We start from the raw sequence: 25,400 nt of genomic DNA, 5'->3' as shown, positions 1-25,400 counted from the left end.
TCTTTTCTATGTAATTTAAAGCTTTTGTTTAAATAGTGATGCATCAGCAGAATCCCACCGGACATTCCCAGTCCTGGGTTTGCTTAGGATGAGATAAATCACAGGCTCTCTTTTCAGGAAGCTGCGCGATTATGTCCCTCACTACCAGAGAGGTAATGTCTGTAGAGGTCATTTCGTTTTCTGGCGCATACTACGCTGTTTCCACTGGCACATTGCTGTGTCAGTACCTCTGTAAAAGCTGGAGGCCTCAATGTGCTGATGCTGTTTAGACCTCATTTGTTTTATGAGTCACTCTTCATAACAGCACATTTAAAACCTGCCTCCCCTGTTGCCTACGCAGGTCAAGTCACCCTCCTTTTTTTTTTCTTTTTTTTTTTTAACAAATCACACAAACAAATGATTTCTCAACGTTTGCTTGCATAATTTTGTCAATAATCACAATAACGGGCTCCTGTACAATCTGAAAACAAAATTTATTTACATCATTTTTATTTACAGACTTTATCCCGTTATATAAAAGTTTCATGCATCCATCCATCCATCCATCCATCCAGCCAGCCAGCCAGCCTGTGGGTGCGCATGCAGCCACCAACATTAAATCCATAGTCAACTTTCTTGCGTTAAAAATTATGTAAAATAGTCTCATAACTCTGGGAATTGACGTCAGGAATCTTTATACGAAAACTTATATGACTCATAACTTTACAAAAAGAAATCAATCGTACGGTATCACCATTAAGCCTGCATAAGCATGCCAACATAGTTGTGTGAGGCATTATGTTTAAATACTAAACTTCCGCTTACCGAAATGAATATTTCAGCCGCTATGCCTGCCTGACCTGGGTTGCCTAGCAACTAAGTGTCAACTTCCTTTTTTTCCAGAATGCACATACAGCTTACAGGCTGGTCGATTTATTGTGCTAATTATAAAACCTATAAGCTCAATAGAACATCCACCATAGTGGTTTCTTGGCTACTTCAGGAGTTGGTTTTTATAGTGCAATAGTCGGCTACAGGTTAGCTAAACACTTTACCTAACTATTGTGCGACCAAAGTGTGTCAAGCAGCATTTGAATAGCTGCTAGCTGTTCTTTAAACAACAAAATGGGAAAGAAGACGGGGAAGGACAAGGAGAAAGAGGACAAGGAGGCGGTATGAAACCCACCTTATAACTTAACCCATCTAATAACTGTTATTTAAAACAAGCAAACAATAAACAAAAACAAACAGACGAACAAATAAAAATAGAAACGGATGGCTATTTTTGATCACATGGAATTATGGATGTAAAAAAAAGCCTATAACCTATGTTATTTGAGTGATGTAGCATAATCTTAATTTAAAATGCATTTTAAAAAGCCTGCATTTAAACCCACGTTGAGTATTCAGTCATTAAATATTTCAATATAAAGAAATATCTGTTTTTAAGAGAATTTATTATTATTTCTTGGTAAGCCTTCTCTGACTTATGATTTCTTCACATTGATCTGAGTTTGCATGAACATTTAGCTGGTACTAATCCAGGTTTTTATATTTTTCCAAGTGGTCACTGTGTCGTGCTGTAAATAAACAGCATGACACAGTGACCAATTTCTTTTGCTAATGTACGCCACTATAGTAAACACAATGGTAAAGGAGGTTAAAAAAAAATAAGCTCACTACTATAAAACTACAACAAAGTCCCAAAGATCACACCGCATTACCAGAATGCAATTCAGAATCCCAACTGGGTGTTCTGAATTGATGGCGCATAAAATCTCATTAATTTGTTTGAATGAGATTGCAATTGACCTTTTCAACATCAAACACTACAGATAGGTTCTGTTGTGAAACAAAAGATTAATATACAGAAAGCACCTCATGTTAAATATTGTGGAGAATCTGTGATGCTGTGGGTTTGTTTCCCTTCCAAAGACCAATTAAATTTTCTTGACTTTCATTATGAACTCTACAAGATTTGAAGAGAAAACTGGTGGCCTCTGTCAGAAACCAGAAAAACTCAAAGATTATTTTCTATAAAATGTTCTTACAGGAGACAAAGTGATCAATAGAGGCTGTTAATGCATTGGCATCAGTAATTTTGACACTGATAGCCACTGATATAAAGAGTTATTTTTAAAATGGATGCATGTTCATCCCTGAAAATATGTGTTGCAATTTAATGTTTTTACTTTTTCTTATTTTCAAAAAGAATATTTTTTTTCCAAAAAGTTTGTAAGAGAACATGTTACTATGTTAAACGATGAATTTATTTTCAGGTATTTTTCTCCTTTTTTCTACAACATGTTCCTCCACATATGCACAATATGTTCTTTTTTTCTTCTTTCTTTTGTTTCTGTCATAGTAATTCTGTCTTTCTCTGTTGGCACTCAGTTTGAAGCTCTGTCTCTAGAGAGTAAAGCCCCAGCAACGATGGTGTTGCTCTTAAGCTCTCAAGAGGAAGACATTCTACTAAAAGCAAGTGAAGCGCTCCAAAAGTTTGCTGAGAAAGGTAGAAAAAACCCCCCACCACAGACACTAAATCAAACATTAGTATTTTTTGTGTATTAATATTGGACAGCTATGTTCTATTCAAACTCATATTTTAGACAAAATTTTCTTTTATTTGTCTGCCTTTAAAGTCAGCTATTCTTTGGTAATAAATAATAAATACTCTGCTGCCATCCTTAATCTTTCTTGCTCACTGTCTCCCCCTGTTGTTAGGAGAAGAAAACAAAGTTATGCTGCTGGGATTAGGAGTCCTTGGGCCTCTCTGCAAGCTCATTGATCACAGCAATAAACTGATCAAACGCAATGCCCTCATGACCTTGGGTTATATGGCCACCAATGGTAGGTTCTGTGTAGTTCGTCAGCTATGAAATAAATGTAGATGGATTTTGAAGGAATCGGTCTTTTGTCAATACCAGTACATTTTTCTGCCCGTCTTGCTAACCTTTGACTAGATCTACATGTTTTAAATGACTGGTTGACTTTGAAGGGCTTATTCATTATTTTAACTAAAAGGCGAAGTTAGCGAAGCTCTGAAAAAAGAGGATTTCATTCCATCGCTTTTACAGAAGCTCACACCTGAAGGTGAGTTAATTTGATCTTCAAATTTTGTCTCCTAATTATTGTGAAAGCGATCAAAACATTGAAAGTCTGACTTTTAAGTTAGTTGATGTCTTATTTCTTTCCGACATTTACTACCCTGTCTTTCTTTCTCCAGAGGATGTTTTCGTGCATGAGTTTGCAACACTGTGCCTTGCCGCTGTGGCAGTGGATTTCACCTGCAGAGTCCGGATCAACGCCAACGATGGTATGCCACTTTTAATCAAACTCCTCAGCAGCCCGGACCCAGATGTCGCGAAGAACTCATTGGAGATCATCTTCAACCTAGTTCAGGTGACTCAGAGCTATGAGCCTAGAGAAAATTACAGGACTATGCTGCAGTAAGCCTTTTCATTTGAAAATATGCCAACATTCGTCAGCATTTAAAACACAACTGAACATATGACTGTCATGTTTTATGACCTTCTTCTGACCTCTTTGATTTTGATGAATGAAGGACCTCGAGAACCTCGAGGTGCTGCACGAGTTAGGTGCTATCCCCCCTCTTCTGGAGCTGCTCAAGTCCGACTTTCCTGTCATCCAGCATTTAGCCTTACAGATATTTCAGTGTGTCACTACCGATTTGGAAACACGGAAGACCTTCAGGGAGGAGCTGGGATTTGAGAGGTTCCTGGATCTTCTCGATAATATGGTGAGTATAGTAGTTTGCCCAAAGTATTCACACTCATCAAATCTTTTCATTTTTATCATATTTCAGCCATACACTTCAACTTATTTTATTTGAATTAGGATTAGGCTCAGACCAACACAAAGCATCACATATTTGTAAAGTAAAAATTATACAAGATTGTCAACATCTATACAATTAAAAATCCGAAAAGTGTGGTGTGTATTTGTATTTACCCTCCGATGAATCGATACCTGGAAGTTGCTTTTCGCTGTTCTGCAGGTGGATGTTTTTGGGTTATATCTCTACCACATGTACGTATCTAGAAATGCTTTGTCCAGTCATCTCTTTGCATGCAGGTCTAGTTCACATGTGGTCTCTTAAGAGTAGAGCACTTTTTTCCATGTGTGGTGAACTTCGGAGAGAACTTCTTGTGGCTTCCAGTCACCAGTGTTTTGGACTGGACCGGATTTTATTTAGGGACATCTGAGTAAGGATGGTTAAATACAAAAATGCCTGGCACACTTCTTAGATTTTGTATTTGTAAAATGTTTGAAAATCCCAAAACATTTTTTTTCCACTTCATAATTATGCACAACTTTGTTTTGGCCATCACAATTCTAATGAATTATATTGTACCTTTCTGACGGGAAAGAGTCAAAGGGTCATGTTGGTTGTGTGAAAAATGTGCTTTTGAAAACCATGTCTTCATTTTGTCATTTTTGTGAATATTATTGCAATAGGGTTAAGAAAGAGATGTAGTAAGAACTATTTAGAACTACTATTTGTGTGCTATAACACTGCTTATCCAATACGTTTTCTTTGTTTATGTCTCTAAAAGGAGTTTAACGACCTACATGCAGAGGCCTTGCAAACAGTGTCAAACTGTCTGGGTGATATTGAGACTCTTCATATCATCCACCTTAACGGGGGACTTACGAGGCTGGGGGAGTTTGTCCTCACACCAAGCAGTCCCGAAATCCAGTCCATTGCAATCAAATGCATCACAAGGGCAGCTCAGAGTTGTAAGAACGTTAAACAATTATGACATCAGGAACAGATTTAAGAAAATTTAGAACACACTCATAGTAGCTGCTGACTTTCTTTGATGTTTGCTCGGATGTTTCTGAATGTAGCCGAAAGCCGCAAAGTTTTCCACGAGCAGATGATCGAGAAAGTTCTAGTAGAGCTTCTGTCTGCGGCCGATGACAATGTGAAAGCTTCCGCCTGTCAGGCTATTGCAGCCATGAGCTTCCACCCTTGCAGCAAAGACCGCTTCAGAGAGTTGGGTACGTAAAAATACACAGACTATATACAGTCACTGGATTGCAGCAGCAATTACATACTGACTGCAAGGACACCTGAATTTAGTTGGTTTTGTGTGTTTCAGAGGGCGTTCCCATTGTGGTGCAGCTGCTGAATAGCGAGAGCTCGGTACTGAAAGAGGCAGCGACCCAGGCTCTCTCGAGCCTCACACATAGCAACGAGGCCAATGCGCTGTGAGTGACAAACATCCTGACCACTTCTCCTCCTGCATGTGTTTCAGTAGTGACTTAGAGACAGTTCTAAACAAGGATTAAGTTTCATGAAGTAAACCACGTCCTAATACGCTACCATGCTTAAAAAAACAAGCCAAAAAAAAAAAACTGTGGAAATGCAACAGTACATGAACAGCATACTGATTAGTGAAACCTTTGAGATTTGATTCCTTTGTACAAGCAAGCAAGACAATAAAGATAAACTGCCGTCCGACAACAAAAAGCTTTGCAAAACAAAAGACATACTGTTAATGAAAATTACTAATTGGGCTCAAGGACATTTGTGAAATCCTTGTCAATGTATAGCATTGAAAGGAATACAAAATAAAGGAAGAACAAATAACGAGGCAAACGATGAACAAGTTTAAATACTTTTAGAGGGACAGTTTGTTTTTAGGCTAGATACCATTTCTTTCTTCTCATCTTGTTTTTTTTTCTGTGAATTTTGATCACATTTCTCCTGAAACCTGTCACCTAGTCACTTATTTTCTTGCTTCTTTTTGCATCATACCCTCATTACTCATTACTCTTGTTCTCCAGAAAAACTCTGCATCGTCCATCATCTCTGGCTCATTAAACACCTTACTCCCACCTTGAATACATCCAATTCATTGACATCCTTTTCCTGTTTTTGTTCAGATTCGTCGCATGTCTGTACTTGCCGGAATGAGACACATGTCAAATATACATTAGATAGTCTGTGCTTGCAGGACACCAACATGGAGACTGCAACGTCCGTAACAGTCAGTTAGATTTCATCGTGTGCTGAGCACCCCATTTCTAACATGGTATCTTCCAGTGCGGTGTATGAGGCAAGGGGCCATGAGATCCTCATCCAGCAGCTCTCTGAAAGCTCTGCAATCACAGTGGCCAGCTCTGTTGCCACTATTTCTAATATGGCAGAACAGGAGATCATCCAGTCCAGCATCCTGTCACTAGGAGGCGTACAGGCTCTGGTTGAACCCTTGAAGTCCACAGACACACAGGTCCTGATGTACACTGCCATGTGTGTGGCACATCTGGTCTGTGACAACGAAGAGAGGGACAAGGTTTGTCTAATGAATGATCCCAGCTTAGAGTGATGCAAATAATGGGCCATTGGTTTGTTTGTTGTTTTTCTTTTATTGTCAAGAAAAAATTACAAAGTACCAAAGTAAAATTAATAATATTCCTGCTGCTTTCAACTAACAAAACACCGTGCCTCGCAAAAGTACTCAAACCTACACCCAAGAGGCCAATGGTTACTCTAGAGGAGCTGAAGAGACTCAGCTTAGATGGGAGAATTTGTTTACTGAACTATTTTTATGAAAAAAAAAAAAAAAATCAATAAAAGCCTCAAATGTGGTATTTTTTTTTTTTTTAAAACATAGCTAGAAGAAAGCAATCGCCCAAATAAGGGCTTTTTTGTGTGTGCCATAAGCCTTATTGCAGACACACCAAACATGTGGAAGGTGTTTCGTCCACGTTAAACCAAAATCAAACTTGGCCACCTTGCAGCAGAATGATAGCGACAGTGGAACAAGACAATGTTCCCATAGTATAAGATAAAATGACTCTTTCCACTAAAATAAGTTCCTAGTGCTGAATAATTAATTTTAAGTTTTTTTTTTATTATTTTCATAGTGTATTAATATATTTACACAAGAAACTATACCAAAAATACTTGCTAAGATTTTTGCTTTTGCTGTGAAGGTTGTTCTGCTGAAAGGTGGCCAAGTTTGATTTTGGTGCTGATTTGTTTGGATGGAAGTATCCCAGTCAAGAGTCCAGATCTGATGTTCATAGACACTATCCAATCAATATGGCAATTTCATTTCACAATTATTGACTACTTTGTATTATTCTCACTCAACAAAATTAACATAATTTTCATGCTGAAATGTAAGAACATGTGAAACAGTTTAAGGGTGAGAATACTTTTGCAAAGTACTGCATTTAAACCACATAAATCATTTAAAAAAGCAACTCGTTTAGCATATTTTAAAAAAATTCTTTCCCATAATGCCTGAAACTCTACCTCTTGTTTGAAAACAGTTTCACAAAGCTGGAGGCCTCAAACCGCTCGTCAATCTGCTGCATTCCAATGACAAAGAGGTGCTGAGACACGCGTGCTTCGCCGTGAACGTTTGCGCTGGGGATACAGCTTCTGCTGTGACGATGTGCAGACTTGGGTAAAACACAGATATAACATACAGCAATAAAAATTCAACTATAATTCTGAATATTTATGGCTTGAAATTCAGAAAAGGCAAAGCTTTGTTTAGTTACAACATGCTGAAGCTGGGCATAATGTCTTAATTGTAATTTTTCAACCAGCCAGCAGGTGGTGGCATAGTACAATATATTGGGTCTTTTAATATGGAAAACTATAGTTCGTATGTGTTCTGAACACGTTTTTCCTCATGATTATTTGTCTCAGGGCCCTGGAAATACTTCAGGAAATCAACCAGTCAGCAAACCGAAGGAACAGTTTCAGCAAGTTGGCCACGACCAGCCTACTTAACTCCAACTTGCCTGTTAAATACAACCGGCTGGGACGTTTGACTGCAAATGACATTATTACAAGCAACTTCTTTGATGCTGGGCAGGTTCGTTTACTAAAATGTGAAGGTCCTGAGTGACAATAAAGAACAACATCAACAGGGAACAAGACAAATCATCTTGTTCAATGCCGATACCTGCTTGTGACCAAAAATAACATAAATTGTCACCAAGTTGCCTGGGCTCAAACTAGGTTTTTTAGCCCAGGAAAACCAGTTGTTTCCCTGGAGTTCTCAAGGACAGTTACTCAGGTTGTCTTTGTCTGATGTTATCATCTTTTCGATGATCTGAAATATTTAGTATTGACAAAAACACAAAAAAAGGCAAAAACACTTTTTTTTACAGGGGTGTACACTTGAAAATGATAATACCAGATCATGTTTTTTCCCACTTGGCTCTCTGGACAACAACCAAAATATTAGTCAGAGGTTATTTGTTATTGTCTTTTTTTTGCCGTCTTTAACAAAGAACAAAGTATTACCTTATCACCCTTTGATGTATTTCTCTCTGTTTCATACAGGCTCGTGTGGGTGAGCCGTTTCTGACTTTGGAGGAGTTGATCAGCCAGCCACTCAACCAGCAGCGGGCGATTATTGTTTTCAACGTCCCAGTAGAGTATGAATCTTGAAAAATGCTATAATTTTGCCACTTAATAGATTCCAGTTTTGCATTGTAGAATCTTGTCAAAACAGAGACGTGCAAAGACGCTTGGATCAAAGACTGTGTTGTGGCAAATGTATGGAGCTGAACCCAGTCAGACCATTTTGTAGAATCATTTGTTCATTACAAAAAAATAAGTTTAAGAACGAATTTGGAATTAGCTACAAAGCTATTCATTCATATCTCATTATTGTTTCTGAGGTCACCCACCCTCCCCCTGGCTGCGCCAATCCTATGCTCCACTTTTCCTAGGTTTTTGTTTCCTTTTTTCTTCTCCCCTCTTGCCTTCAGTGTGCCCCATCAATGTGGACTCACTGGGTAAATGATCCCCCTTTTAAGATGCCAAACACTCAGCGCTGTTTTGTGTATACCAAGGAACTTACACACATAATTATGAGCACACACTGAGGGTGTGTTGTATTCATCTAACCTACAAACATTCACTGTAGGATGCCAGGAATCACAGTTTATATGTTGCAAATATTCTACCTCATTTACTAAACACTCTACATGTATGTACCCAGTAACACATTGTGCAATAAAAAACTGCGCACAAGGCACCTCACATTCACTCCTTCTCTTTCCTAGAATGCAAAAGAAAAAAAACCCCAACACATTCATTCCTAATCAGCCTGTTGTGTAATCCAAGCTTAGGTTTGTCCAACTCAAGTTAAACTTAGCATACATCCCATTGCAGCTCGGTTAGATTTTTGGCTTCTGCTTCATTCTCGTTAGAAATGCAGTGGGTGGTCAAAGCACAAACATTCTGTGTTCTCAAAAGCTTTTTGAATCGGTTTCTTTGGGACACAGAGTAGCACCCAGCACAAATAGTGGCCTCTCTTGTGGAAAGCATTCAGATAAATGTGTATCTTTCATTGCAGTAATTTTACACAAAAGGGAAACTCTCATCTGGTAAGAAAAATCAGTTTGACTTATATCAATCAATCAAATTTTATTTGTATAGCACATTTCAGAAGCAAGGCATTTCAAAGTGCTTTACATAATTAAAATAAAAACAGCATGTGACAGTGAATAAACAGTTAGAAAGACAAGGAGAATTAAAAAAAAAATTTAAAAGAAAAAGAACAAAAAAAGTTAAAAAATATAAAAACATTAAAACTAGCACCCCTTGTAGGACTTCAGTTAAACGTCTCACACCTCAGAGTTTTAGTTAAAACGCCATTTAACAAGGATTCTCACACCTCAGAGTTTTAGTTAAGATGTCATTTAACAAGGATTCTCACACCCCTAGATATAGATTCATTCAACTGGGACGTTTTCCGGGGGGCTTTACATATAGAGTGTAAAAGAGAAATAAAAAGAAGTTAATAACTAGATGAAAAGTAAAGATAAAAACATTAAAAAGATCAAAGACATCAAAACCTGCACTCTAAACCTAATTTAGCCATAAGCAACTCTAAACAGGTGGGTTTTAAGTTGAGATTTAAAGGCACCCAGTGTTTCAGCTGTTTTACAGTTACAATTGTTTTGAAAAAAAAAGAAAAGAAAAAAAAGATTGGTGCCACAATTATTGTTCCCGTAACAATACTTGACATGTAACTGAGTCTTTGGGTCTAAGGTTTTATTTTCTGTTTCCTGAAGGAAACTGAAATTTCAGATTAAATTACATAGTTTAAATGAAAAACTGTATTTATAAAACATGTGGAATTGAAATGTAAGCTTATGCATTATAAAAACATGAAAAACACAATTTAATTATAGGAAAGGGAACACCATCACTTGTCACTGTAATACTCACTTTGCAAGTATAAGCTTTTAGGAATGTGGTTGTTTTTTAATTCAATCAATTTTTATTTTTTTATTTTTACTTTTACTAGTGTTTTATCTAAAACTCAAATAAAAGAACAACTTTGAGAAATACAAATAAGATTTGCAACATAGAGCACCAGTGACGTGCGGTGAGGTTCATTGCTGGTGAGGCACTGACTTATGACTTATCCACTATGCATGTTATTGGACGTACGGAAATTTCGCGCAGGCATACAACGCTGTGGGGCAAAAAGACTAATCTTTTACATGTCATCCATAGCCGCGTTAACTCAGTGAAACTTAGAAATGTAGCAGTGACGTGCGGTCAGGGGAGGCAGGTTCCTCCTGTCACTCTGACAGGAGGAACCACAGAGCCTCACCTGTCATCATGGAAAAATAATATAGCCTATAATAATAAAATTATTTAGAAAGATATTTTCACCCTGTTGTTTGTACTATAAAGTACCTATTTTTCATTTAATTTAACCAAATCTGATTTTTTTTTTTTCAAAATCGCTGAATTTTCGAATATTCCCATTCAAATGCTCAGAAGCGAAGCCGGTGAGGCAGCAGCGAGCTGAGCCTCACCTGGGATTGCGAAACCTCTCTCTAATGCACCGGTTGCCATTCTATGAGAGCATGCTCCTCCTGTCTGTACGTCGTTAAAAACATTTTATGTATGAACTGATTTTCCATAATTTAGCTTATGTATTTACTGTGTTTTTATTGTCACCAACTGTGTGTGTAATGTGTTTCGTGTGCTGAGGAGCGATCAGAAACGGCAGAGAACAGATTCGAGGTGAGGCAGGCAGTTCTCCTGCCCATGGCAAGGGGCGCTCATGAATCCAGACATTGTGACTCCACATCTGCAGAGTAAGAAACAGTAACAGCGAGCTAGCCATACAATAGCTGCGCTGATACAGAGAGCGAGAAAGACGTGGTTTTGAGTTGTACTTTAACGGTTTCTCCCTTTGCTGTTAAGCACAGCACGAAATTAATAATATACATGTCTAAGTTTGATTGAGATGGAATTATTCTGCGGCGGCAGCGCGGCTAAGAATCACATGTCTTTTTGCCCTCTGGCATTGTACGCATGAGCGAAATTTCCTTACATAAACAATAACATGCAGGGGGTCTAGATTTTGCTGTGAAGGTAGATTAAGCTATCCCTTCTACTTTACGGAATTATTTAGACATACAAACTGTAGCCCACAAAACGCACATTTCATAAAAAAAACAAAACTAAACAAAACAAAAACATCTTATTGCTGTCTTACCTTTACTTATCAATTAAATCCATGCACCACTAATTCTGCACAAAAATATCCGTTCATCCAAAGCCAAGTCTATCCTCGGCATGTCTTTTCTACTCCGTTTAAGAATCGTCAAACTGTCTCGAAGCAAAACTTTCAGCTCCCGTGTTGGTCTTCCTTTAGTTATTATCTCCTGCTTCAATTGAAAATCCACTTTAGAAAACTGTTTAAGCGTAGAAATGTAGTCTTTCATGTTGACGTTGGAAGAGAAGAGAAAACGAATATATCGCTGTACTGGCTAGTTCCATGAGAAGGACCTCGCGCTGCAGCAAACAGAAAGGGGCGGGGACGGAACACTGTCAGTCTCTTACCTTATTTGGAAATGGGACCATTGCACTCCGGAAGTGAAGAGGGCGCTATTTCCTATATTATCCGCGGTCTCCTTTTGTAATTTTCTTTTTAAATTTGTGATATAGCTTCATCTGTAGGAAGGAGTTTCACTCTCGGCATGTATTTCCTTCAGCCCACTGGCTGTAATGTTGACACCTTGAGATGCCATGAGACCTAAATCCTGAACATCATCTCATGGAGTGCATCCCAGTTCCAGTTTTCCATGTCTGGCATATAACCATTCATTTTAGCTTTTAAACTGGTTCTATTGATCCTGTGTCCAGACATAGGGACAATCAGTAGCCTAGCATCATGACCTGTTTGTTCTGAAGATCCTGCAGCTTCCACTTCTCTTCCCAACATGGCGCCTCCTCACTCTGACAGGAGGAACCACAGAGCTCTGTTAGGTTAAAGCTCATCTTCTGAAGTTGGGGATATTTTTCCTCCCACAGGTTCCAGAGGAATCACCTCAAACCAGATGTTGGACTGGATTTTATTTTAATGTCATTTGTAAATGTTAGCTCCTCATTTTCAACAGTGGAGCTATAAAGGTTGAAAAACGTTATTATTTTGGAGAAAATCTCAACATCAATATTTCCACTAAATAAGAGGCAAAAAACAAAATTGTTTGATAAAGGAAAAGCCTCTCAGACTCTGAGCCCGACAGCACCAAACTATTTTTTATATTAGACAATTAATTTATTTTCACACAATTATCGCGGTAGAATACATTTGCTTATTAAATACTTAATGAAACATATTTACCGTGTTTGATGTTTGTTGTAAATGACGTATACTCACAAAGAACGAGCTAATTAGTCTAAGTCTGTAGTTTAGTGAATGTTCAGAAACTACAGCGGCTGCGATGCGCCGCAGCAAAGATAAACCACTAAACCACTCGCACATTTTTACTCTTCGTCTCTGTCATTTAAGCACATCCGTTGCCATGGCAACCTCCTGCGCTCCACAAGCCGACCAGAGATTACGTTAAAAACATAACATTTAGTCTGTTACGATATTAGGTTTTCAGGCTTGATATTTATTTTGCGATTATTAATAAGCCTCCCTGAACACAGCGATGGTTTATTAGTTAATTTTAAACTCCTGCTCTGCTCATTATTTTGATAATGGAACCGAAACCCACAGAATTGCGCAACACCTTGTTGAAACAATAATTACTGAGATTATTATTGTTGTTGAATCATTAATTTGAACACGTTTTGTTGATTTTTTTGTTGTTCTTTAATAAAGTTATTAACGTTTTGATAAGGAGTCAGAGGAGGACGTGCTGGTCTCAGCGTCCTGGCTGCGTTCAGTTTGTCACCTAATTGACCTTACCAAGCTCCGCCCAGAAACGCCCCTCGAAAGTCCCATGTGACTTCATGTCTCACATTAACCTCCTCGCAGAGCTTAGCTTCTATGGGATTTTTCATTTCGACTGACTGCAGAGTATTTCTGAGTCGATTAGTTTAGCATTTCTGCCAAATTTTCACAAAATATCAGCCACGACAATGGACAGGGGAACCAACAAGTTCATGTCATCTTTTTTGGATGACATCAAGATGTTTTAGCCACACGATGCCTCTAACATTGTGCGAGTTGCAGCTAAATGCTACCAGTCGATGAGGAAAACAGCAGATCCTCACACCCTCAGCATAAATAGAGCTTTGGACAAGATCACTGATGCCTATTGTTCTTGCAAGGCTGGGTAAGTCGGGCATTCATGGTTTTGAGGGTTCGAATGTGCCTAGGACTTATACACGGTACTCGGTGCTAACGTGGCTAACACGATTACAGTTTAGTAAAAGTTAGTGTGGCTAACGCGATTACAGTTTAGTTAAAGTTAGTGTGGCTAACACGATTACAGTTTAGTAAAAAGCATTTTCAGGTGAAATAAAATCTTTAATGTATGTCAGATACGGTACACATTGCATATTGATCTGTTCAGCTAACGTAAGACTGTAACAGACAGGCTTCAAGGTGTAGAAGTTGTATCGGTACTGCCATACAACTTCTACACCATATATATATATGGATATATATTTTATATATATTCATATATTAAATGGATATAAAATGTATATCCATTTTATAATGGATATCCATTATAAAAGGTTTTCATAATGGATGTGTTTATTATTGACTTTATTTTTTCATTCACTAAACACAAAGAAACCAAAGCAATAATACTTACGCCAGCAGACACTTTGTTCTTATTGATCCTACGACGGTTGAGCTGCAAATGCGGTCATGCATAAGCTTTAATCCAAGCAAGGCTTTCCTTTTCAGATTTTGGAAATCTGTGAATTTTAGTTCCACAAACACGATCAGGATACCTGACATCGCCTGTACAGATACCCCACTGACGGAGAATCATTTTTTTTTTCGAGTCCTGACGGAAAAACTCTGTCGGTCTGCTAGTCCACAATGTACATTAGCATGAGTTTGTGAGCCGGTAATCCACCTGATAGCTGCGCTGTGACATAAAATGGGGTCCATGCCGAGATCGACTCAAAACTTTCCGCGATCGACGTGTTGCACCGCTGCTCTAGCAAAGCACGAACAGTTCAGAAACAATATGAAATGGGGAAAAAGTTATTTATTAACCGATTAAGTCGTGTTTTAGATTGTTCTTGAAAAACGAATCAGTCACGTCTAATTAATGGGCGCAGTCGTGGCTGCACAGTGAACCCACTGATTTTTTACAGCAGACAGCCGCTCCCCTCTTTGGCAGGTACTGCGTACTCCCTCTAAATCTTTTAGGGATAGATATTCAGAAAGGATTTTTTTATTGATTGATTTTAGTTGCCTCTGTGATGAACTCTTTGCGTAAAATCTATAATGTCTGCGCATGTGCACCAGTCAAGGGTGTTAATTATAACACAGTGGCACAGTTGGTAGAGCTGTTGCCTTGCAGCAAGAAGGTTCTGGGTTCGATTCCCGGCCCCTGTCTTTCTGCATGGAGTTTGCATGTTCTCCCTGTGCATGCGTGTGTTTTCTCTGGGTACTCCGGCTTCCTCCCACAGTCCAAAAACATGACTGTCAGGTTAATTGGCCTCTCCAAATTGTCCCTAGGTGTGAGTGTGTGTGCATGGTTGTGTGTCTCTGTGTTGCCCTGTGACAGACTGGCGACCTGTCCAGGGTGTACCCCGCCTCTCGCCCGGAACGTTAGCTGGAGATAGGCACCAGCAACCCTCCCGACCCCACTAAGGGACAAGGGTGTAAAGAAAATCAATGGATATATATGTGTGTGTGTGTGTGTATGCATATATTGATCTGATAGATCTAGATACACACACATCATTTTAAGTTTTATCTTGCCCAGAGGTGTTGATGAGATGGTGATCTCCAAATTAAGTTCTTTTGCACAAGTCACCTCATACTGATAATGTTCTGCTTTCTGTCTCAGCGCAGCAACTTCTGCTTCATATCTCCTGTTTAGTTCCTTATATGAAATCTCAGATAGCTCCAGCTGAGTCTGCAGACGTCTCTCCGTTTCCTGCAGGCAGGCGATCTCTTTGGACAGTTTTTCATGGACCTCGTCCTTCTCGGCTCTCAGGTTTTCAGACATATGTTGCTCGTGCCTGATTCTCTCTTCATAAAATAGCTGCATATCAACCTGCAGGTTCCCCTCAAATGCGGCTTCAGATTTTGATTGAAGGTCCTCGTACCGACTCTTCATTTGGTCCAGCTGTTGTTGAAGGGCGTCACTCTTTTCTTTTTCTGCCCGGATTGCTTCCTTGCTGGCGATACGAGCGGCCTTCAGTTGCTCAAAGTCCTGCTGCAGCTGCATTTTCCGCTTGTGCTTTATGCCATTCTGCACCTGGGAAGTGATACCAGCATGGCTGAGAGACTCCGAGTTGGAAACCTCTTCTGCTTATACAGTGTAGGGCGGCTCCGATTTATTCTTTTGTTCATGGTTGTTTTTCTTTCAGGCATTGCGTCTTAGGACAGTTGTCCCATCTTTTTTTGCTCTTACTTCTTTAGTTTTGGGTAGTTGGTATGATGCGTATCCATGGCAAAGAGGTATTGTTTTTACTTCTGGGAGAAGCTAATTATCATCTCAAAAGCTCAAATAGTGAACTAACTACTGCCACCTGTACTACAACCGCAAATCTCATTAGACTTTATAAGAAGGCTTTGTAACTATGGAGAAGATTTCTTCCATAGTTTGTAATGGAGTCTGAAAAGGAGCATGATGAAGTTTAACTTATATAATCACACACCTTTTCGATTCAGTAATTCATAACATAAATAGTCTTCCTATTTCCCATATCCCTTCTAAATAAAGATGAAAATAATACATACACACAAACATACATATACGCACATACAAATCTACCTGCAAAAGAGCAACCATTTTACATACATAAACCTTTTGTGTGTCACAGAGAGACAGTAGAGCCGGTAGAAGAGAGAAAACCCAGCCCAACAGAATCAGAAATCAAGAAAGGACGAATGACACCAAAGTAGGTGGAATATTAGGACACATACAATATCAAAAGAAATGTTATTTGCTGCAAAGTCTTAACCTGAACTAATTTTAGTATCAAATTTGAGGCATGAGTGTTCGTCTCTATTACAGTTGGATTTAACTATTTCTCTGTACAGAAGGAGAAGAGAGAAAGACAAACCCGACGAAGAGCCCCAAGATGTTCTTGCAGAGAAGTCACCAATTATTTCTGGGGACGTCTCCTTGCTTATGCTAGTTAAAGAGGCCAAAGACTCCGTCCTTTCACTGACAGATGAACGAGAGCAGTATGCGGCCTTGGCCAGGTATACATTTATTTTTGTTGATAAATGTTGTTAAATAATGATATATCAAATATGCCATTGAGAATAGAAATCAGTTTTTTTTTAAATCCCAAAGTCTTGGAAACAAACAAAAATTGAAAAGGCATATTATTATAACAGAGATAGCTTCTTATAGATCAAAATCACTTTAAGTTTGAAATGTCTCAACTGTATGGGTTTTTTTGCGGTTGCTGTCAGGTTGGTGAGTGATGCCATGGGTGGAGCAGTGCCTCTGGAAAAGCTGCACAAACTAGACTGGGTGCTGCACCAAAGTGACCTCAGGTTTCAACTCAAGTCGAATGTTATTCCCATTGGTATGATAAACAAGGGAACCTACTGCCACAGAGCGCTTCTCTTCAAGGTATGACTTTCCACAGAACATTAGCAGGTTCTTAACTCTTTTGCTTGTCTTGCTCGTCCTCCGCTTTCCTATTCTTTTCTTTTTGCATGTTTTATTCTTATCTAAATAAAGTTTCTGTGTACAGCACCTCTGTTGGATTTTTGTTACAGGCACAAAACTGATTGTATTTTATTGAGATTTCATATAATAGACAAAGACTGTTGTTCTAAATTGGCATTGACCAGGGAGAGCATCAATAAGAAAAAAAAAGTGACTTTGGAGAAGCTGCAGAGAGTCCATGACCTGTGCATTTCACAAATATGGCCTCTAAGAAATACAGAAGTCATTGTTGAAGGAACGTTACAAGAAGTCCAAATTGCAGTTTTTCACAAGCAACACAGAGACACAGCAAACCTTATGGAATGAAGTGCACTGGTCTGATGAGTCGAAAATTTAATTTTTTGGTCTGCCAAACACTTTGTTTAGTGGAAAACGAACATATTGAAACATAGTGGTGGCAGAATAATGCTGAGGGGACTCTCAGTATGAACTAGTAAGATGGTAGAATATGAAGGAAGGATTAGTATAGCTAAATGCAGGGCAACTCTGGAAAAATAACTGTGACTGAGAGATTTGGGACGGGGTGGAGGCTTACCTTGCATCATTACAACATCTCTAAACATAGAGCTAAAGAGCTACGGTGAAATGGTTTGGAAAAAAGTATGTTAACGTGTTGTAGTAGCCCCATAAAAGACCTAAATCTGATAGGAAATCTGTGACAAAGCATGAAAGTTGAAGTTCACACATGCCTAAAATAAAATCCCAATAAAACAAAGTTTATAGATCAGATGACAAAATGTGTAAATGGGTTGTGAACACTTGGCTTTTCTGTATTTACGTCCCATTCTGTCTCACCTTAATCTTTTCAGTGTCTTGCCGATACCATCGAAAAGAGCTGCACTCTTGTTCGCGGTGATTACAATCGGGCCTGGAATGAAGTTCTTCTCTTCGAGGAGGTCCATGAAAACCTAAGGTCTCCGGAGCCACTCTGCTACATAGTGGACCTTATGCATCAGCCTGGAGCCTTACTGCCAATTGATTCCCCGGCTGCTCAGCAGTATCAGTCTATATAGTTTCATTCTGTTTCACATACTTGTACAAACATTCAATATACTATAGCAAAGAACTATACAATAAACTATAAGTTACCTCTTCTGTGTTTATTTTTTGTTTGGTTTTGCATGCAATAGCCAAACTGATGTTTGTTTTAATCAGACCAAACATTATTTTTTTTTTATCCTCAGGATGTAGAAATAAATCCAGTTCACCTCCTGACTATTCATCGTTCATTGAAAATGCATCTCGAATTGTGGTCTTGCCTCAACTTGAATTAATAAACGAACTTCTTTCCCACTGAAGCGTTTTCTTATCAGAAAGCAGCAGCTCACTGACGACAGGTTCTTTTTTTTTTTTTTTTGCACAATCCCCTGCAATAAAAGCGGGCGAAGTGAGTCCAGATTGGCCCATTCAGGTGAAGGTTTGATTTTTGACCTGGAAGACCAGCGTGAACTCGCTGCAGCATGAACGATCCCGCCGTAACGGGAGCGCTCGGCTCCACTGATAATCCGCGCTGCACTTGACTCCGGACCGACACACACTTGACACACCGCCGCCGGGGGGGAAACATGTCGCGTTTTGTCGCTCGCCTCCTCGTTGCGGTTTCTCAACAACACGCGGCGGTCGGATCAGCGGTGATACCGCGGAGGATCCCTCCGTTCATCCGCTGTTTCTCCACATCTCCAGGTAATATAGAGCAAAGTTAATTTGTCCCGCATTAGTTTGCTCTGTGTCCCGACCTTTGACTGCTCTCCCTCTGCAGGTCTTCTCTCCCGGACAACAGGATATTGGGGCTTTTCATGTTTATTGCAGGCTTTAAATGTTTTTATTGAGGGGCAATGTAATAAAAGAGAATGTGTGATCCAACTTGGCATGAAGTTAATTTGTGCAAATGCTTTTTAAAGCGATTTAAAATTTCACCCTGGCATCCTAAGTGTTAATTTGGCTGAAAATCATACAGTAAACCTTTTCTTTGTGATGCGTTTCCAAATAAGGTCATGAATATCACTTCGTGCAAAATGCACCAGAACGTCACAACTCATACTTGGTTCTTATATTTAGATATAAAGACTGCTTCTCTCTGCAGGCCTCAAGTCTCTCACACGTTACAACAAGACTGCAGACTGGCAAAAGAAACTGACACCAGAGCAGTATTTCGTCACAAGAGAGAAAGGAACTGAAGAGGTGAGTCAAAGGAAAAAGGAGTGAATTTATCCAAAATGTATAGACAGAAAAGAACCAAGCAAATCTGTGCAACTGGAACATGACCTATGAATCGGGCACTGACTTCATGCTATCTCATCAAAAACAAGACATGGACTTTGCTCACTACTATAACGATGACCTGTTTCAGTCAGACTACTTCCTCTATGTTATGACTTTCATATGGGCTTCCCAAATCACCTTAGTAAATTTCAGGTTTTCCTAGTACTGCCACGTCAAACATTTTAGCTCAATATGACAGAATTTTTTTTGAGTATGTTGTTTTATTTCATATAAACAGAACAAAGCAAAGAAAGAAAACTTCTTATCTATTGACCCTGCTTTCAGTTTTCATTCATTCAAGTTTGGACATTTGAAAACAATATCAGTGCACTGCACACTAGTGTTGAAGATGTGTTAATGTGTATTGTTTTGGTTTTGCAAATATTCACATTCTTTACATTAAGACAACTTTGCTGCAGAGAAAGAAACCCAATCAGTCAGATCATCAGCTTAGCAGAAGTAGCAGGTGAAGCGGTGCGCTATGTCGACTTATGACCTTATACCAAGAGCTCAGAGACACTAAGGAAAATCACCAGTTTACAAAAGATATAGGTGTTAATTAACAGCGATATTGGATAGTGCCAGTATAAAAGCTTCCACTGCGCTTAGTATGGTCAATCAAAGACTTTCCTGTGCACTGATTCACAACATGCATTTCATACTATGAGTTCTTGGCTTTTCCTTAACTGAACTTCTCTTTTGGAAGATTTTAAGGAACAACTGATACTTTTGCTTCAATAACTAACCTTTTTTTAGTGCTCGTGCTTATTGGCTTGCCATTACAGTTCATTAGTTTAAATTTATCTTGTAAATAAACCTCCCCAAGACTCTCATGTTTGGACTATAAAATGATTTGTGTGTGTTTAGCCCTTTAGTGGAATCTACTTGAACCATTTTGAAATGGGAATGTACCACTGTGTTTGCTGTGAAGTTCCACTCTTCAGGTAAGCATTAAAAAGTAATCTGCATCTGCCAAAAGGTGCCTGTTAAATGTGCATTTCTTCTGCTTTTCTTCTTGGTTTTGTAGTTCAGAGGCTAAGTATGACTCAGGGACAGGCTGGCCAGCATTCAAAGAGGCTCATGGGACATGGGAGCGAGACGAGAGCCATGCCTCCATTGTTCGTCGCCCTGACAACAGCCTGGGTAGTGCTGGGACAGAGATCCTCTGTAAAAATGTGAGTTATTTTCTAATATATCTGAAAGCTTAGCTTGCTTAGTGCCGTTTAGCTGTACAATATCTTTAGATATATATTGACTAATGCATATTTGCCGTACAGTGCGATGCCCACCTTGGCCATGTGTTTGAAGACGGACCAGACCCGATGGGGCAACGGTTCTGTATAAACAGCGCAGCCCTCAAATTCAAACCCAGAGAAAATGGTGTTGCTGACACAGAAGAGCAGAAGTGATGGACTTGCTTCAGTTTTGATTGTAGCATTTACCCAGAACAAGTTGGCTACATTGTACACCAGAAATGAATCGGTTGATAAAGTAAAAAAAAAAAAAAAAAAAGCCAGAGTGCTACACTCTTAAAAAAAAAACAAAAAAACATGCAGTATGTACCCTTTAAGTCATTGCTAGTGTGTTTTTACTAATGTCTGTTGAGTGCATTAAGTTTATTTTAAACTGTAATCTGAAGAAAATTACTTCTTTTTGTCATTTATGTACTTATTAATGTATTATTGCCATAAAAATGTATCTCGGTTACATTTTGGACGTTTTCTTTCCTAAAATATGTTTTAAAAAGTTGTTGCTGCCCCCTGTTGTTAGAAAAACCCAGCACAGTACTCAAAAAATGGCCTCATCTGTACCAGTAAACCAAATTAATGTTTAACTGGGTGGGCCATCCTCATTTACACAATGTTTGTAACCCTCCTGTGTCTATATCTTCTTAAGAGTTTGAGTAAAACAGATAAGGGATAGCATACAACAGAGACGGAGGTGCAAAGGGAGTCCAGCACGAAGATAAGAAGAGAATTTTGCAAACTAAGAAAATTAGGACTAAGAGAAGTACAGTGATCTGACAAGAAAATAGAGTCTTGAAGGCCTGATTGTCAGTGACACGATGAGCGGAGGATGTAGATGTGTACTGGCAGCAGCGGTGCTGTTGTGTCTTTGTCTCTTGGTTCCCACCGAGGCTGTGGGAGGAGCCAAGAGTCGACCAAAACCTCAAAGACGACCACCGAAGAAGCCAAAGGTCAAGCCCATTGACTCAACCCCACCGACTCAGAATATCGACATCCAGCAGGTAAGAGACTGGGAGTAAAATTCAAAGTACACTCCAAGCTTATCTGTGTTAACAAACTGGGATTACATGGAAATGTATACATTTTTGTCAGACATTTTGCTAAAATTACTAGATTTTATAGAAAAGTATATGTCCAAATATATATATATATATATATATATATATATATATATATATATATATATATATATATATATATATATATGTCCAAGTTACCTGTGCCATAAGTTTCTAATTTTTTTTTATTTTATTTGGATAATTATTTCATTCAAATTAGATCACAACCATTGACAAATAACTTTTCAGGCTTTGATCTTTGCACACTGACAGTGATTCTAATTCAGTCCTTTTTTTCAGTTCTTTTGCAAAATAACGCCACAAATAAGATAAGATAAGATAGGTGAAGATCAGAAATCAGTGGTTTTTGTTTCCTCAAACAGACCATTATAAAACATTTTGTTTGTAAGATGTTCTGTGGAGTTTTGTTAAAAATGGTAAAACGAATTAGGGAAAGTGCAGTACTTTTTAAATACATCTTCTCCAAAGAAGTAATTTCTGATATGTTTTGCTTTAGCTTTTCTAAAGATTATGTCTCTTGGGGCATGGTTGTGAAACTCTTATCAGTACTGTTGATGCAACAGAGGGATTTTTTAGGTAAATAGAGGCTGAGTATGGCCAAAGAAGGCGGAACACAAAGTATTCAAACAAAAGCACACATTTGAAACAGATGTGTGCTTTTGTTTGTATTGGGACACTTTCTGGTGGTTGCAGACCTTCAATTTTTGAATGTGTTGAGAAAGAGGAAAATTAAATTGGGCTGCTCGATTACAAAAACAAAACAAAAGAAACTATACTTTTAGTCACAAAAAATGACATAACATTGGTCTTTATAGTTTCAGTCACTGTAATGGTGTTTTACAGCAGTATGTATGGATGCATGGTGTTCCTCAAATATGTGCTGTCGGCCCACTTGTCTTCTACCCAGCAGCTACTACAAAGATCAAGCTGGTCAAATATTACAAAATAAATGTTCCTCCTAAAGTGTTTTTTTATGTTTTCGTTCTCTGTGTAACGTAACATTTGTGTTACAGATGACAGGGAAATGGTATCTCCTAAATACGGCCTCCAAGTGTTCTTACCTGATAAAACATGGAACCAAGGTGGAGCCGACGGTCATGACCCTTACAGGTTCATCCAACCAAACTCTGTCAGTAAGCACTAAAACAAGACAGTAAGTATGCATGTAATTACTCACATATATTCTCAGAATTTGCCTGAGCAAGGACATTCCTGACAATGGAACTGGTCTGTGTGCCCACAAAAGCAAAACAGGGAGATGAGGGACAATAAAATCCATGAGCTTTCCTTCAGCATTTTTAAAGCTTTTGATGAAACTGAGTCAGCAATAAACTGAAAAAAATGTGTTTGCGTGAAATACTTTTGTTTTGATATCAAGGCAGTAAATCGCTTCTCTTCCAAGCAGAAGAATGGAGTTTTATGTAATATCTGTCACATAACGGAATAATGAAAATTAGTCACACAAACTCCTCTCTCCCTCTCTCTCTCATTTTTTCCCCTTTTCCCTTCTCAGTAATCATCAATGTTGGGAGATATTGCAGGAATACCATCTAACTTCAACCCCGGGGAAGCTGACACTTAAAGGTCAGTTCTTCTCTTCCAGGTTTTCCGTAACATGCAGCAGCTTTTCCCGCTCTGATTATTGTTATTCTCACCAGGAACTCGCCCTGAACTCAACACCGACATTGTGATTGGAGACACAGACTACACCAACTATGCAGTTTTGTACTATCAGAAACTCGGGAAGGTCACAGCAAAGCTCTATAGTAGGTTCAGCATCTATGTGTATTTCTGACTGATTTACGGTAACGCAGGAAACATGTGCTTGTAAGTGCTTGTTGATGTCTCACAGGTAGGTCTGTGGATGACCTGTCCGAGCCAATATTGACTAAGTTTGAACAGCTTGCTGAAAAACATGGCATGGGTCTTGCCTACCTCTTCCCCTTCCCCACCTACAGTAAGTACATCTCCATGGTGACAAAAAAAAAAACACAGCATGTTTTAATGTAAAACTAATGCGCTGTATGCACGTTAGAGCAGCATTTAATTACGCAAATTGGGACAAAAAGTTTATGTGCACAATATTTTATATGTCTTATGAATGACAAAAACTTTTCTTATTTTTAAGGTCACTGTGGTGAAGTGGACCAGGACCACAAAATAAGTAAGATCTCTCACGGTTGGGTACAAGTTGCTCATCGGATAAGAAGAACTAGCAATATTTATTAAAACATCAGATTTTTTGTGCAGTCATTAAGGTTGAGTGCTGGAGACAACACAATGGTGAAAAACGTAGTGAGGAGATTGACATCACCACAATAATATCATCACCACAATTGAAATTACATATCTTCCTAATATTAGATGAAAAAATGTTAGTCATTGTGATAAGCTAATCCAAAGCACAACATTTGAGCTCCAGCTCCCGTTTTCCATCATAACCAGTTCAGTTAATCAGCAATGTCATGTTAGTGAAGCGTGGACATGTTTTCTAATGTTTTTAATGATTCCACTAATAATAAAATAATATAGCTCTGCAGGAAATATATTAAACATGGTTTGAAGTCAGCTCCTTTACCTTTGTGAAAATCTTAAAAACAAAACCTTTCAGAGTCTTACAGGCCTTGACTTGACGTCGTCTTTTCCTGTTGTCTACTTTTACATAACTGTAAGACTTCAAGTCACTGCATGAGCGACTGAAGGAATGACTGTTTTGTAACTTCCTTTACTGCTTAATCAATATCAACTATTCATAATTTTAGACTTCATAGAAACTCTGCGTGCTTCTTACTGTTGAGAAACATGTCGCTCTTCTGCCCCAAAGATAAAAATCATTCAATGGTTAATTGAATTTACAAAGTTTTGCAAAACTTTCAGCATTTTCTGTTATGTAAAGCTCTTATTTAAACTTGCTCAATTTAAAGATCTTATTAAGCTAATTTCCTGAGACCATTTAATCTCTGTTTCTACTTATCACCTGGACACAGAGACAGAAATTTGACTAAAACCTTAAGGTCAGTCGGGTTGCTCCTGCAGGCTGTGCACATGCTCTGCAAAACTTATGAAACGTTGAGAAGAACAAGTTACCCAACATCCATTTCCTGTCAAAAGGGCATCCGTGTACATCCAATGTAATTTCATGTGCCACTTCTTGTTTTCCAGACTGCGTCCCAACATGCTGAAGAGGCGGAGCTCCGACATCCAAGAAAGTCGATGGAACTGAACTTATGAATTCCCTTTACGTGTAATAATTTGCTCCTAATTAAAAGCGAAACGAGATGAAGTCAACCGACTGTTTTCAGTTTTGTCAAACCCACATCTCACTCTTTTTGTAGTTTTGCACATCATTTGTTTTAGCCGTGGTTTCATCAACCTTCAAAGGTCTGTGACTTTACGCAAGCTACTTCTTGGCGTGCCAATGAGAAACCAGGGATAATAAGGCCCAGGTTGGAATCCCCTCAGGGGATCAGAGGGTTTGGTTTCAATTTGTGGTCCAAAACTTTCTTACCCGTTCTCCTCCCTCCACCCTGTGTGTTTGCGTGTGTGTCACGCAGGGTTACATAACAGGCTGATTGTGAGTTGTTGCCTCCTTACAAAAGAGGGGTCTGATTCAGCAAATTTCAGCAATTGAAGCCCTCACAGCTAGTCTGCATTTAATGGATAACCGCAGGAAAATAAAGAGCGGTTGTCG

General features: G+C 38.8%; 3 protein-coding genes across 3 annotated transcripts; all 3 read left to right on the top strand.

The window, feature by feature from the left end:
- Window positions 1–853: 853 nt before the first annotated feature.
- Window positions 854–18,216, top strand: armc3 (armadillo repeat containing 3). The gene is made up of 17 exons (XM_008438569.2): window positions 854–1,152; window positions 2,374–2,491; window positions 2,704–2,829; window positions 3,004–3,072; window positions 3,206–3,381; window positions 3,545–3,739; window positions 4,557–4,740; window positions 4,852–5,004; window positions 5,106–5,214; window positions 6,053–6,302; window positions 7,288–7,424; window positions 7,673–7,841; window positions 8,315–8,409; window positions 16,259–16,336; window positions 16,479–16,643; window positions 16,860–17,022; window positions 17,931–18,216. Exons 1-17 carry the CDS (start codon window positions 1,105–1,107, stop codon window positions 18,132–18,134), a joined length of 2,439 nt encoding a protein of 812 aa, XP_008436791.1. The 5' UTR covers window positions 854–1,104; the 3' UTR covers window positions 18,135–18,216.
- A 291-nt stretch (window positions 18,217–18,507) lies between these two features.
- On the top strand, window positions 18,508–21,090 carry msrb2 (methionine sulfoxide reductase B2). Its single transcript, XM_008438568.3, has 5 exons — window positions 18,508–18,804; window positions 19,205–19,302; window positions 20,251–20,327; window positions 20,411–20,558; window positions 20,661–21,090. Exons 1-5 carry the CDS (start codon window positions 18,687–18,689, stop codon window positions 20,790–20,792), a joined length of 573 nt encoding a protein of 190 aa, XP_008436790.1. The 5' UTR covers window positions 18,508–18,686; the 3' UTR covers window positions 20,793–21,090.
- A 105-nt stretch (window positions 21,091–21,195) lies between these two features.
- c8g (complement component 8, gamma polypeptide) lies at window positions 21,196–24,997 on the top strand. Its single transcript, XM_081601593.1, has 7 exons — window positions 21,196–21,631; window positions 22,723–22,862; window positions 23,223–23,293; window positions 23,368–23,479; window positions 23,566–23,666; window positions 23,838–23,873; window positions 24,872–24,997. The coding sequence occupies exons 1-7, from the start codon at window positions 21,449–21,451 to the stop codon at window positions 24,889–24,891; spliced, it is 663 nt and encodes a 220-aa protein (XP_081457719.1). The 5' UTR covers window positions 21,196–21,448; the 3' UTR covers window positions 24,892–24,997.
- The last annotated feature ends 403 nt before the right edge of the window (window positions 24,998–25,400 follow it).

Source organism: Poecilia reticulata, chromosome 20 (genome assembly GCF_904066995.2).
Source record: "Poecilia reticulata chromosome 20, P_reticulata-male-v2, whole genome shotgun sequence".
Lineage (NCBI taxonomy): Eukaryota > Metazoa > Chordata > Actinopteri > Cyprinodontiformes > Poeciliidae > Poecilia > Poecilia reticulata.
This window is presented reverse-complemented; position numbering and strand designations above follow the sequence as displayed.

What these genes read in the sequence shown, in the direction of transcription:
- armc3 (XM_008438569.2), top strand. Translation starts at nt 1,105, where the DNA reads ATGGGAAAGAAGACGGGGAAGGACAAGGAGAAAGAGGACAAGGAGGCG. An exon ending in AGAAAGAGGACAAGGAGGCG is followed by an intron (nt 1,153 to 2,373) that starts GTATGAAACCCA and finishes GTTGGCACTCAG; the next exon opens with TTTGAAGCTCTGTCTCTAGA. An exon ending in GTTTTCAACGTCCCAGTAGA is followed by an intron (nt 8,410 to 16,258) that starts GTATGAATCTTG and finishes TGTGTGTCACAG; the next exon opens with AGAGACAGTAGAGCCGGTAG.
- msrb2 (XM_008438568.3), top strand. Translation starts at nt 18,687, where the DNA reads ATGTCGCGTTTTGTCGCTCGCCTCCTCGTTGCGGTTTCTCAACAACAC. An exon ending in GAGAGAAAGGAACTGAAGAG is followed by an intron (nt 19,303 to 20,250) that starts GTGAGTCAAAGG and finishes GTGTGTGTTTAG; the next exon opens with CCCTTTAGTGGAATCTACTT. An exon ending in TGTGAAGTTCCACTCTTCAG is followed by an intron (nt 20,328 to 20,410) that starts GTAAGCATTAAA and finishes TTGGTTTTGTAG; the next exon opens with TTCAGAGGCTAAGTATGACT.
- c8g (XM_081601593.1), top strand. Translation starts at nt 21,449, where the DNA reads ATGAGCGGAGGATGTAGATGTGTACTGGCAGCAGCGGTGCTGTTGTGT. An exon ending in AGAATATCGACATCCAGCAG is followed by an intron (nt 21,632 to 22,722) that starts GTAAGAGACTGG and finishes TTTGTGTTACAG; the next exon opens with ATGACAGGGAAATGGTATCT. An exon ending in GGGGAAGCTGACACTTAAAG is followed by an intron (nt 23,294 to 23,367) that starts GTCAGTTCTTCT and finishes TATTCTCACCAG; the next exon opens with GAACTCGCCCTGAACTCAAC.